Source organism: Drosophila gunungcola (assembly GCF_025200985.1).
Source record: "Drosophila gunungcola strain Sukarami chromosome X unlocalized genomic scaffold, Dgunungcola_SK_2 000021F, whole genome shotgun sequence".
Classification (NCBI taxonomy): Eukaryota; Metazoa; Arthropoda; class Insecta; order Diptera; family Drosophilidae; genus Drosophila; species Drosophila gunungcola.
The window spans coordinates 59,868-74,739 of record NW_026453184.1 but is presented as its reverse complement, the minus strand read 5'-3'; the positions used below and the strand labels follow the sequence as shown (position 1 = coordinate 74,739).

Here is a 14,872-nt window from a genome sequence, read left to right as displayed (position 1 = left end):
CATTTTACGAGCTCAACGAAATTATCGGGGAAATTAGTATAAATGCTTTACGCCCCATTCCCCCATGAATCCATCCATCTAAACGAAGGAGTTTTTCTGCATCGGAGGGGACCTGAAAGAATCTTGGTTTGGGTCGGGTTTTCCGGTTTTTTTTTTTTTTGGGCCTACGATTCGGATTCGAGGAGAATTTTTCCATCCTGCAATCGCACGAAGGAGCCGAAGGATCCCGCAAACCTTTGTCAAATCAAAACACCCAAATTGTGTCCTCCGCTTTGCATACTTGCATACACTTTCAGAAGGTTAAAACGACTGAAAATACGCTTTAATAATTTGATTATAAAGAGTATCGGGTATAAACCAACACATATATCAGTTACTATGTTAGTCTTTTCTTCGTATATATCATATGTATTTATTTGTAATATTTTCTTTTTTGCTATTTTCTTCAATTCGAAGTTTAATTCTGTAACATTTTATTGGGAATCAAAAAAAGATCGTATAAATATACAGGGAAGTATAATAATGTTCGGCAAGAACCCTTTTAAAGAGCATTCATGATTTCGCCTTATTGGTGCAAGGAAATAGTTTATTTTTCACCCAGCTGCCCTGTTTTGTTTTCCTTGTCACATATTTAATATGCACAATTTGACCAAAGGGTCAGGGAAAGGGCATTTGGTTTCTCGAGTTGCGTCCGCCCCCATGATGATGTATTGTTTTGATTCCGCCGAATTCGAAGTTTTTCACGGCCTGTGGGGCTAAAAATAAAACCACCGCCAGAAGAGAGAGCTACGTGCCGCAAAAGTCCGCCAACAGCTGTAAGCCATATGACAAAGCCTACTTTTCCCTTGATTTTCTTTTTTTTTTCCTTTTGGTCTTGGGCCCGATCTGCTGTCAATGTTGTTGTCTTTCCTTTTTTTTCTCTCTCTCTTTTGCTGGTGAACCACCCACTTTCCTTTGTTTTATTTCTTATTTTTTTGCGTTGGTTTCATTTAACTTCTTCTGACAGTTGCTGACAGTTTTGTTTGAAGGATGCCCGTGCTGTCGTTCCGCCCATCATTCGGTTTTGATTTGCCTGTGCCACGCCCACTGCCCTTTGAACCTACCTCCCTCGCACTGCCACGCCTCCTTTGACGCCTTCCACCTTTGGGTCTTTCATGGGTATTCTTCGCATTTTTTTTGACGGATGGTGCGTGCCTAAGCGAGTTTCTTGTCCCAGGACTTTGTATATTCCCACACATCACGTATACGCCAGGGTCACCTGGGTGAATGTATACATACATGTATGTGGGTATGTGGGTATGTGTGTGTTTTGGGAGTGTGCGTAAGCCATTGGGAGGTAAATAATATTTGATGCAGACAAGTGGCTTAGTGTCAATGGTGACTTTTATTTGTCTACAATCAATTAAAACTATTTTTCTTAAAGTGTAAAAGATTTATGTACCCACAATTATTTAAGATATATTTAGAATAAAATACTACATTTTTAAGATGGTTTAAAATATTAACAATCTGCCACAAAAATCTTTAAAGATTTTTATTCAATCAAAATCAATTGCACTAGGGCTTAAAGCGTAAAAAGGTTTTTATATATAAACATGAACAAACTGTGCAACCTAATAAAACATCTAAAGGAATATAAAGGAAGTTGAAAACAAAAGCATTTTAGTGTGTGCACTTTCTCACAACCTACATTTCACCTACGAAATTCTAAAATGACTACAAAAAGGATGCTGCGTAGTTCAGCGAATATAAGAAGCTCGGAAGCAAATATATTTCAGCTCCTGCCAAAAACAAAGCGAATTATTTCCACATATCCGTTAGCCAGAAAGCACACTAAATCCCGACTCTATTATTTTGTAAGTATTTTATAAGGCAGGACATCGTAAAGCTTTTCTATCTAAATGATTTTCTTGCTTTAATTAAATGAAATGTGTTCGTGTGGCATCAGGAAAATATGCAAAAGTTTGCAATTTTCCCAAAGGCAGAGAGAGAGACGGATAAAAAGAGGGGGCAAAAGAGATGAAAATTAAAACTCATATTTGTATACAGAGCTCTTGCAACTGCTTGCAACAATTTAAGTTATTTTGACAAATTTCCTGTCATTTTATTGGCTCTATTTGGAAATGCATTTTAAGTAAATCTTTTCCTTTCTCACTCTTCGACAGTCAACCCCTCTCTTTCTCGTGCACTCTAACCATCCCTTTCCTTCGACAAACATGCCATTTCAATTTGTGCATACAATAATAGAGGACTTGTTGTTTATCAGTCGTAATTACTTTTGGCCCTCAAAGTCAAGCTGAGAAAAAACCCATTTGGTTTTCGGTTTTGGATTACCTTTCCCGCTTGATTGATGTAATTGAGCGGAGCGGCGCTTGATTGATTGATCAACTGACTGCATGAGAGGCGAGACCGTGTGCATTGCCATCAATTTTGATGGATGCCCGGCGCCAGCAAGGTCAAATTGTGTGACCCTTGAACCCTCCCCCTCCCCTTTGCACAGCACAACATTCCCCTCAATATTTCATGTGTGCAATCAGTGTTCACTGTTCGAATCGGTTGCCTTAATTCTCCCTTTCGACTTGGCTGGTTGGCTAGCACCCAAAAAAGCAGACACTCAAATATTTTACTACCTGCGATTCGCTGCGGATTTCCCTTTTGCTTGTCTCATCAAATATTTAGATGCCAATTTCACAAATATTGTATGGCCGGCAAATTCAATTTCGTAAGTGTAATGGCCACCAACATTGGTTGGAAAAATCAGCAGCCACAAGATCTTTATCACATTAAAAAAAAATGAAAATGAAACAAAACAAAAACTAAATAAGAAGTACACCATTTATGAAAATAGCAAATTGTGTCGCACACCCTACCCTAAATAAAAAAAAACAACTTAAGACCTACACTAAAAATAAAGAACAAAACTGCATTCAAAACGAGTAACAATAGAAAATACAGACTTTTAAGTGAAAAGCTTGCATTATTTACTGCTCAAATCAAAACTGCAGACGCAACATAAAGTCTTTCAATAAAATGCCGTAAAAAGCTCACTAAAAATTGCATCGAGCAACCTTGCCGTCGACAAAGCAAATTTAATAACTGCAGTTTCTACATTGTTTACAGATACCCAGATATTGCAATAAAAAAAACAGTACGAATAAAATGCCACACAGCAATAAAAGCTGTATCAACATTTGTTTTTACATTTATAACAATAAGAGCAACAGCAATGACAATGACAATGACAACTTCAATTCAACAAAAAAAAAAACAAGCTATGGCAATATATCTAAAACTTTGTAAGGCATTAAAAAGAGCAACATAATAATAATAATAATAATAATAATAATAATAATAATAATAATAATAATAATAATAATAATAATAATAATAATAATAATAATAATAATAATAATAATAATAATAATAATAATAATAATAATAATAATAATAATAATAAAATAGAGGAACAGACGAAATATTTAAATCATTGTAGATATGACAAACAGATAAGGATAACAAACAACAAAATAAAACTTTGAGAACAACAAAAGGACCATATGTTTATTTAATTTTTTGAATATTAAGCTTATTGTATAGCTTATTGTTTAGTGAAATCGATTAATAAATTTATGTATTATATTTTTTGTTTTATTATCATCAAACAGTTATATAACTAGATTTTAATCTAATTTCATAAAAGAACAACTTTTCGAGAAAATAGTTTATAAATTTCTAGTTTAAACACATGACATTTTGCGTCCATGAGAGCTTTCAAATGCAGAAAAGCCTCCAAATTGTAGATATATGTATAGTACCTGTAACCCTGCGTTGCATACACCCATATACACAATATATGTATCTTTATATACGTATATTCCCCATAGATAGCCATAAGTACATGCAACAGAAGCCGCGAAAGGATGGCAAGGATGCCAGCCAAGTTTTATGGCCGCAAAGTATGCAATAATAAATTGAGCAATTGTCGCTGAAAAGGATGAGGGGGCGGGAAAATGGGGCGTTGGACGGTGGGCGGTGGGCGGGATCGTCTGTCCTTTGGGGCTAAGGCTGCCACTTGGCGCGCACGTAATGAGCATATTTGTAGCACACTTCTCGCCGTACGTGTGTGTCCTTTGAGGGAAAGTTTATGCAAGTTATTTTTACTCTGTAACCCGGAAAAGTCGGCAACCTGTTTTCACCCCGGGAACCTTCGAACTGCTAGCCGAATTTCCGCTCGATTCGGGGCGCAGGTGTTGAGGCGTGGCACTTGGAGCCACACAAAAAGTAAAAAGCGTAAGGACCGTTGTCATACACTCCTTCACAACGTTCGATGGAAAACTACACTGGCAGAAAAAATGTTGCGAATCCAAGTAGTAGAATGCACTCGCATTTAGTTATTTTAGTTATGAAAATATATATATTTTTTAATTTTATAATTTAACTATTTCGGAATAGATTTTATTATCAGAAAATTTAATTTAAAAAAAACCATTAAAATTAAATAGGACACATTTAAAATCGTTTATGTTCCACATTAATTTACATATTTAAATATTAAATATGAAAAAAAAAATTTGTTTGGATCCAATAGTCATTTTTTTTTAATCAGTGTAGAGGGGGTTTCCATATTGAAGGACGATTTGATTTCCCTTCGTGTTGTTCTTTCGTTCCCCCAGCGTGTTTTCCTTTCCTTTTTCCACTTTCCGTGCTCAAGTTTTTCCTTTGGTATATCTGCATTTAATGGTCGCCAGTGAAAGATGAATTCAAGTGCTTCGATTTCGCGAAAAGTGTTGTGTTCAAGTGGTTTGAGGAAGGGAAGTGAAGCTGCTGTTGTAGTATAGCACTTTAATGGGCATGATTTAATTTACGATTTATTGAAGCCATATTATTAAAAACCATATAACGAGATCAAAAAGATTTTTTATATTAAAGTAGCTTACTTGAAATTGACCTTTATTGAAGAGTGAAATGAACAATTGTAATTCTATGAAGTCGATAATAAATCTATAAATAATTCAAGACTTAAATATATAAATAATTCAATTATTATTTATGTTATGTAAGAAAAAAATTAAATTACAAGAAAATTCAAATAAAGAACATATAAGCATTAGCATAAATAAAATGAAATTTAGTATTGTATGTGAAACTCATTTTCGGGGATACAAGTCATATGCAGTCACTGAAAGTAATATCTATGAATGTTTATGGATAAAAGTTTTTAAATTGTGAATCGATAAAACTTTTTTTTATTTTTCCTACTCTCCATATTTTCTGTTCTTTCTGGCCAAAATAAATATCTTCCCGAGTTGCCCTATATCCTGGCGCCCATTAGACGCATTATATTTTAACTGGAGTGCATTGAATGTCGCATCCTTGTTTGTCCTCGTGGACCTTCCCCTGCGTCCTTGGCACTTCCTTTGTTCGCTGATTCGCCAAGCCCGAAAGTTCAAAAGCGCAAAGAGCGTAAATTCATTAAACATTCGTGGAGCTGGCGTGAAAGTATTTCTTTTTTTTTCACGCTTTTTAAGAGTCCTGGCTGTTTGGTTGTTTGTGTTTGAGTGTGTGTGTCTGGCTAACGAGCTCTCCAAGTTTAACAATGAGCGAAATTTCGCAGCTCATTGAATTTGAAGTCATGTGTAACACGACAGCGCCATCAATAGAATGGAAAGCGGAAAAAATCACGGGACCCCAGTAATCAGTCAGCTAAATAAATAAATATAGTTATATATAGCAGAATCGCTTAAAAATGCGTACTATACATACTTTTTTTTCTAAGTTCAATAGATTGGTTTGAATTTTCTTTTTTCCTTGACACTCTACACGCTCCACAAGCATAAGTCTTTGATTTTATCATCATCACCTCTGTTAATGCGATTCCACTTTAAAGTCTTCTTTTCTGCATTAATATTTGTAGATTTTGGAGGAATGGCAACCCTGGTTGTCATCAGTATGCTTATATTTTACAATATTTTCATCTTCAATTTTAAAGGCAGACAAACCCCGATAGCCATTGAATGTTATTATTTCTACACTTTCATTTTCAATAATATGTCATCAAGTTTACAAAAACAAAAGCTCAATAGCTATATTTTATTTTAACTATTATTTAGCTTAAAAGAAATGTTCACACTTATAATTATTTACTATGTAGTCCAGATATACAGGTATGAGGTATTCACATTTTGCTTTAAATGTGTCTTAAACAAACAGACTGATAGCTAACAAAAGCTACTAATTATCATAGTTAAGCACTAAAACGTGCTGTTGGTGAATTTAAAACTTATTTTATATTTATTCGAGACAAAAGGAAATCTTTCCGTGTAGACAAAAAAAAAAAAAAATGTAGAGAATGCTAGTCACTTGAGTTTTGTCCCCGAATCGGAACAAAGTCAGGTGCACGAGGCCATGGCCATGGTGGTTGGGTGGTTTTCATAAGGTTTATAAGGTTTGGTGTGCTCATTGGTGGGTGGTGGCTGGCCGAGAAGTCCCCAAAGTGCGCCCAAATCGAATCGCAGAGAAAAGAACCTGTGGCCATGGCCCTGGCAATGTCGTCACTCGTTAATTCCATTAGTCTTAGTTTTCAGATGTTTCCTGGCTTCCGGCTGTGTCGATTCGGTGTTAGTTCAGTTGTCTGTCAGCTATCAGCCGGACCCGGGACTGTGACTGTTCCCTGAGAAAAAAAATCACAAGTGAGCACTGTGAAAGCTCCTGCGAGGAGTCCCGTTTCAAATATTTGCATAAATCTCCATCTGGGGTAATGTTTCGTCATGTCAGAGGCTCAACTTTAAAGTGGATTTTTGTTTTGAATTTTTTTTTTGTTTCTTTAAATTGTGTCAAGTTCATAAAGTGCGTTGAGATTGCAAATTGGAAAGCGGATTCGGTTCTGTGCGAAATTATTTCAATTCGAATGCTAATTCAATTCGGAAGAGAAAAACTCGTTAAACTTTTTGCCAAAATTGTTCGCAAATTGGCAGGGGATATACAATAGATTCGTGTGTTGATTATGCATATGCTATTTGCATTTTAAATTATTTTTTTACGCCTTTAAGATCATTTGTGTTTTATTTTAAAACCATGTCAAATTTTAAACTACTTCCGTAGTTTCAGAAAATCATTTCATTTTCAAGGGCTGCTTAATTACTGTCTTTTGTTTCGGATGTTCAAAAAGGCACTCCATGTATAATTGATGAAAGAACATATACTCTTAAAGACACTTTGACCACAAATCGAAATTGTAAATTACAGGATGCACACTCGAATACTAAAAACTAAGCCTTGATGGACACTGGGGAACAAAATAAATGCATTTTGTTGAATTTCTTATTGTAACATGACCAATCGACTCACACTTCGGATTCCCTTTTCAAGTACTTTGGGAAAAATTGTACTTAATTGGAGAATTTTCGTCAAGAAAGCGTTTAAACAGGGCATATAAAGAGAACATTTACAGTTTTGAATAACTAAAATTATAAAAATTTGTTTTTTTTTTGGTTTATTAACTATTTAACGAATGTTATATCTTCAACAATTTTTCTCAGTATTCAATGTACAATTCTCCATACATTTTTGAACAATTCGCAGGAAATTAAGTTACTTAAAAATTTGTTTAAGAATATGCAGTATATTAAAAACCCATGTGATTTCTGTAGCACTCCCATTCTTTTTTTCCTTGTTCTTTTCCGAATTCAATCGACTGATTTTCGCTCAGTACACCATGCCCATGTCTTCATTTTGCTTGTGGCAAGCCGCACAATTATTATTGCAGGAGAACCCGAACCCGAACTGAAAACCAAACACAAACCCAATCCTGTCATGTCTAATGGTTGTATCTTTTTTTTTTTTTGCCATTTTGCAGCTGAGTCGTCGAGTCGTTACGAGTCGAGGGTTTTGGATAAAAGGGAACCTACGGCCTGGAATTCGTGGCAGAAGTGCAGCAAGTGCAGCCGAGCCAAGTTCAATTAGCCGGAAACAGAAACTTAAGCGGACCATGTGATCTACAATAAATGCAATTGTATATATCCGTTTGGAACGTGTGGTTAATATGTCTGGAAATTAACGAGAGAAAGTGCGAGAGAGTCGTGTGGGACAGATCTAGATCTGGATCAAGATATACTAATATATATCGCATGTGCAAGCCAACGGAAACGGAAGTGTTAGCGGTAACGGAAACGGCAACGGAAACGGAAACGGAAACAGCAACGGAAGCGGAAACGGAAGTGGCTAAGGTAACGTCACCAGAGCAATAATGACTAAGAAGTACGAGTTCGATTGGATCATCCCGGTTCCGCCGGAATTAACCACGGGCTGTGTGTTCGATCGCTGGTTCGAGAACGAGAAGGAAACTAAGGAGAACGACTTTGAGCGCGATGCCCTCTTCAAGGTCGACGAGTACGGCTTCTTTTTGTACTGGAAGAGCGAGGGCCGGGTAAGCTATATATATATATATATATATATACATAGTATTTTATGTATTCCAAACGTAGAGCGTCGTTTAAAACATTTAAGGAACAATTTCCTTTGCAAATTATTGTTCAACTTAACTTACTAAACCTTTAAAAAATAATTTTAATACTTTTAAAGAAGTAATATACATTTAAATAAAAAAATTTAATTAGACGTATTTAGATAACGTCAGATTACTTAACCTTTCGCAAAGAATTTTCTAGAATTCAGTAAAAACAAAATAATTAAAAATAATTTCAAAGTCTTTGGATGCACAATATTAATAAAACAAACTAGTTATGCGCATTTAGTTTATGGTAGACGTTTTGACATTACTAAATATTAAAGAATGCGTATTTATAAATTAAGAGCATAAAAAATATGAATAAATAAAGTTCCAAACTGATTGAATATGTATTTCCTCCACAGGATGGCGATGTCATTGAGCTGTGTCAAGTGAGCGACATCCGTGCGGGGGGAACGCCAAAGGTAAGCATTTAATACCAATTCAATATGTTTTCGGGATTTAACTAAAGGATTTAAAATAGCTCGTCCAAAAATTAATTAGTTGCAAATAATTGCGTATTTTTTTGTTGAGACTGATTTAAATTTAAATAACTATAAATTGCTATTTTTTGCGAACTGTTGGCGCTGATTAATTAGTCGATTTACTGTGAATAATAAGTGAGGGTATTAAGTAACTAAATTGAATTAATTAAAATTACTTGATTATTGTAATGAAAACTAAATAGCTAAAGCTTCGATAAAAAGAAAACCTTTTCCTAACCAACATAAACAATAAAAAAAATGGCTAGCTTGTTATATATACAATTTAAGAATTTTATAGTTATATTATTGTAAATCAATCAGTACCATTGAGCAATTTGTCTTAGGGAAAATAATGTAGTTCCTTGTCTTTTTTTTTTTTTTTGTGTGCTTTCTTCTGTGACACCTGTCTAGCACTTTTCATTGCCTACTTTTCCGCGTTTTCCCCTCGCCACGTATTTTCCTCGCTTTTCATGCCGAGTTTTGACTGAGTGCAGTTGCTCTTTCCTTTCCGTTATATTATTATTTTTTTTTTCTGCTGGCAGGATGAACTATCACAAAGCCATAAAACTGTCGCCTGTGGCTGCATGTGTGTGTGTGGTTGTGGGTGTACGTCTGTATGCGTCGGTTAATGTGTCAATATGTCACTTTTGCTCTCAATTGTTTTTAGCCAGCGCCATTTGTGGATCAAAGTCGCCGTCTTCGACTCGAAACGCATTTGTTCCATGTGCTAGATTTATTGTCACCGACCTGCCACGCCCCCTTTATTTACTCCATCACGACATATGGCACACACATGTGTATATAGATACATATACATGTATAGATATATATGTGGGAAGTGGACTGATAGAGTGATGTATTTGTGTTTGTCTGTCGACGTCTCCTAAATGAAATTTATGACCAAACAGCAACAGCCCGAAATGAACCTCCATTTGGGCCAATCCATTCTATATGTTGTCGCAGTCCTATATATATATTGTATATATATGTGTATATATACATATATATTTATGGCAGATGCAGGTGCTGCCCAGAGAGTCGAACTAATTTAAATTTGCTGTCCAGTTGTCCCCTTGCCCTCCATTGACACACTTTGCCGAAGGGACGGATACTGAAAGTGAAACTGAAACTGAAACGGAGCGGAGGCTCGAATGAGTGCATCCAACTGGCAAGCTTGTTGCCTATGTGCCCATACCAATATATCCAAACCCATTCCTTCATCCATACTGCATTGGCAGAGGACTCGAACAGTGATGTTCACTAATCCTTTTTTTTTGGGGCCTTTTAGCCTATTTTCAGCTCTAAAACTCCATTAATATTTACCATTTAAATTTTGACAATTTAAGTTGTCTATTTTGTCATACCATTTAAAATAGTTACTTGGTTGTTTTTGGTGAAATATAATTTGGTTTGAGAGCCACTTGAAAAACAATCTATAGTTTGATCATCATCATTTTTGTATAACAACTTTAATAATTCATTTTATAAAATGCTGTTTTTGATAGTACTTAGCAATTTAAAAAAAAGTTTAAAGAAATTATTTACCTTAGACTATTTTAACAATATATTATTATATAAATTGTATACCCTATCACCATTTATAATTTTAATCATCAAAATAAAAAGGGAACTAGAATAAACAATTTTTATTTTAAATCAAAGATTTTTTAAAAGCCTGAGCTAGCTACTATTAACGACAGCACAGGAAATACCCCACTTAATTCCGCCTCATCTTCATTTGCTTTTTAGCCCCGGGCAAACCCTTTGACTATGCTACATGTGGGTTACAGGTGCATCTAAGGGAAAATGTGAAAGAAAAAGGGAAAATGAAGAGTGGGAGAAGGGAACTGAACATTGGGCATTGGCATCGGGGAAAGGGAAAGCGGAAAGGGACTGCTAGGTACCAACCCAGTAATGCTCCATTCAATCGTGAACAGGTTGCCCTGGAAGCGGCCTAAGTCCTCCGGCAAAGCTTAAAAAAGAATGCAGCTGAGAAATATTTGAACAAATTGGAACAGAAATTGACCCAAAGGGGAAAAAAAAGAAATAAGTCCTTAAGTGGCAGGAAGTTATGAAAAGCAGATTCAAATGATGTCCTTAAAATTATATAAATGTAGCGAATATATATTTAAAAAAAGGTTTTATATAACACTTACCTTTAAACTTTGCACTTCTGTTCCTCAATGCAAAATTTTTGTTTAGCTTTCTGACAGTGACGGCCGTTTATTTGTCTAGAACTTGAGCTGAAAACCTTTTGGCCAGTTTTGTGTCAGTTGAACCCATCATCTCTGGCTCACAACCCATCCTAACATCTTTTGTGTTTCTTTGATTCTTCACTACATTTGCCCTCGGGGAAATTCAATTAAAATGCAAAATAAACACCAAAAAGCAGAAGTTGCAAGAAATTCGCATATTGTGTGTGCCAAAATAGTTGACCATAAATGAGATGGCCGAAAAAAAAAACGCCAGCTGAGAGAAAGCAACAGACACAAAATGCAAAAAGTTTTTAGAAGAGCACAAGTTTTCGTACACTGAGAAAACGATGACTAAAGGTATCAAATAAAATGTATTTTTAAACTATTAAACAAGATTAGAACAATAATATATACATTTTTTATTTTCGATCACGTATTGAAATAAACATTTAAAACTATTGTTTTGATTTCGATATTTATTTATACAAGTTTACTTACAGTGTGACCAGCCTAATTAAATGTATGAACATATGGTTTATTTAAATCAAGAATATTAAATGTTATATTATTATTTTATTAAAGGAAACATATTAATTGAAAAATGGTTTTTATAACATTTTATTTTGTGTGTAAAGTTCGTGTGCAAGCGTGTGTTTGTGTGCGTTTAGTGCTCTGCCATCACTTGAAATGTTCGGTCATCAATGAGCGACACACACAGTCAAATAAATGAAAGAGAGAAATGACTCAGGACCAGAAAGAGAAAGAGGAGAATGTGTTTGAGTTTCAGGCGTAAAAGAGACGGGTTTATTGAGTCTGAAAGAGGCAAAATACACCGAAAAGCCTTGCACAATGAACCATTAAAAGTTGCTTCGTTTTGGCAGAGAAAAACCGCAGAAAAAAGTCTGAGCAGAAAAGAGGGAAGTGGGTAACACACAACCGAAAAGAAATATTGAAAACGAAAAATTTGAGCTTGGTTGCAGTTTTTTTCTCGTTATTGCCCCTGACTTTTCCTGGCTTTTAGTTTGCTGGCGCTTTTCAATAATGCACGAAGCTCTGCAAACGTAACAAAGCGAGTGGCAAAAAAAAAAAACGAAGAAATATATATAGAATGAAAGAAAGAATAAGGGAACGAAACTTTTATAACATTTGCTTTCACTTTATTTGGTTCAAAGCAGCGACAGGGGGATAAAATCGGGGAAGGCTGACTTATTTAGCACTCGAAAGTCTGCTGCTTTCTTTCTTTTTCTTCCCCGACTTTCCTCACAAATTGCACTTGAACTGATTGAGCTATTGTGTGCCTGTGTGTGTGTGTGTGTGTGTGTGTGTGTATTTTGAAGGTGAGAAAAAAAAACCTTCAATGGGGTCTCTGCATAATTCAATTTCCTTTAAGAAATTCACTGTTTAAGTGGATGACTTTGAAACAGCATTTAGGGCGGTAAGCAGCAGGATTCTTTTGTATAACTGCACGTTATGACACTGAAGGAAAATTAGGAAGATCAGAATATGAGGAATTTATTCTTATATACAATAATGGATTGCAAACAGCAAGATAATTTAAAGTTTCTTAACTACACTAGGTATAGATACAGTACGGGTTTGAAGCTTTATTTTAATGTGTAGTATTTAGATTAAAAAAAAAAAACAAACAAATCTGGCCAACTAAATTTCTACTACCAAAAGATTTCCTGTTCTTTTTTTTACTTCTGGCCTATGTTTCATTTTGCCAAGTTTACACCACCATTTCTGTATTCAATTTGTTTTTGGGCGAATGAAATTAACCGTAGCATACTTTTTCGAGCTCAGAAAGTTGCGTAATTGCATTTTATTGGACGCGGCAGCAATTAAATTGAAATGCTGACCAAAATTGAATGAGGGTAAGGTTGGTGGGAAAAGTACACAGCATTTAATTGTTGCTGACGGCAAAAACGGAAAATAGAATGAAAATATATTTGTTTGGCTCCGCGAATGCTGCACAAATGTTGATAAATGTTCTGCGCAAGCCTTGATTAATGATGCGACTGGAGATTAATGTTCTGCGATGCTGATTCAGATACTACTGAATGCGCCAAATTGCAGTCAAATGGCTGACAACGGGGCGTATGCGCAATGTGTACGGATATAGCTAGTTGGATTCTTTTAAGGCTAAGGCTAAGCTAATAAACATTATTTCTATATATATTTTTTTGTATAACCTGCAGGATCCGAAGATACTTGATAAGGTGACGAAGAAGAATGGAACCAATATACCGGAACTGGATAAGCGATCCCTGACGATCTGCTCGAATACGGACTATATCAATATAACATATCACCATGTTATTTGTCCAGATGCGGCAACCGCTAAGGTGAGTTACAGTTATGGAGTAAAAGTGATCCAAAGTGACAATGGCAGCGATCAATTAGGACCAAAAATTCCTGCTCACATCTGTAATTTACACATCCCTTTCGCAACTGAGTCCTGCATTTCATTTTTCTGGCATACAATATTAATAACTGTAGAGTGGACCTCGAGGGCATATATCCAACCATTTGTTGGTATTAATTGATGATTCAATCTAGAAACTTTATTTATTGATAGTTTTTTGTGCCTTTAAAAGCATTCGTTGTAAATAGGTTTATTACTATATCACTCATTCGCAGTGTAGCTCGATCTGCATGATTTACATTTTGAGGTTTTTTTTTTGTCAAAAGAAGGAAGTCATAAAACACATATCCAAATTAAAGTATAAAAAAGTTTCTACCAATAATTATAAAAGTTAGTTTTCATTGTGGTTCAATGTTTATGGAAATATAACACATACGCAAGGTTGTCATTGATAAGTTGGTTATAAATTTGTAATTATGTTGATTACATATTTTTTTGATTAATCGAACTATAATTTAAAAAAAATTAGCTAATAGCCTTAAGAGGTCCACCCAAATGCAGTAATACACTGATACTGAAATCACTCACCGAAACACACAATCCTTCTATCGACTCTCTCTTCTTTTAGATCTGGCTAGATGGCATACGAAAAATAACCCATAATGTCAAAGCGAACAATATCTGCCCCATGATGTGTCTGCGGAAACAGTAAGTGGGCGTGTTCACTACTTACCTCACCACTTACCTCACCCCTTACCCTACGTTTTCCTTTCTTTGTCCTTAGTCCTGGGTCCACTATCCTCTATCCACTGTGTCCCATGTCCCAAGTCCCATGTCCTTTCGCCTTGCCACATTAATTCCACTTGCTGCACCTCACTCGATTACACTGTGTACATAATTGCATCGATTGTTCCGTTCTCTCTGTTCTGCATGCTGTTCTTTTCTTCTTCTCGTTATTGTTGTTGTCGTTATCCTTTACGATTGTCTGGTTTCTCTTTATATATATATACACAACTGTCTCACTCGCACAGAGCTGGCAGAAGAACTTGCGTCTCATCACGCATAACAATCGCGCCACGAATGTGTGTCCGCGCGTCAACCTGATGAAGCAGTAAGTAAGGTCACACTAAACAAAGAAATAAAACATTGTGCTTGAATGACACTAAGCGATAAAATGAATCATTTTCTAAAGTGATGCTTTAAGCAGCATTTTAAAAGTAAGAAAAGCTATTCGAACGAGAAAGAAGAAAATGAAAAAAATATGGTCGCGTACCTTTAAAATGTTTTAAAATACCTTGTATAAGACTAAACAATTTAATAA

General features: G+C 35.4%; 1 protein-coding gene across 7 annotated transcripts in view; it reads left to right on the top strand.

Moving 5' to 3' along the window:
• The window catches only part of LOC128260355 (1-phosphatidylinositol 4,5-bisphosphate phosphodiesterase), a 50,273-nt gene that overhangs the window by 24,229 nt on the left and 11,172 nt on the right, over nt 1-14,872 (top strand). For 4 of the 7 annotated variants that reach the window (XR_008268132.1, XM_052993293.1, XM_052993296.1 and 1 more), the window contains exons 3-6: nt 7,856-8,425; nt 8,872-8,931; nt 13,385-13,531; nt 14,583-14,662. Coding sequence is in view for 6 of the 7 variants with exons in the window: in XM_052993293.1 (XP_052849253.1) it covers nt 8,246-8,425; nt 8,872-8,931; nt 13,385-13,531; nt 14,583-14,662 (467 nt within the window). In the remaining variant the exon portion in view is untranslated. Of the gene's footprint in view, nt 1-6,581; nt 6,755-7,855; nt 8,426-8,871; nt 8,932-13,384; nt 13,532-14,179; nt 14,260-14,582; nt 14,663-14,872 lie in introns of those variants that run through there. The other 3 variants (XM_052993294.1, XM_052993295.1, XM_052993292.1) reach the window with 3 other exon arrangements.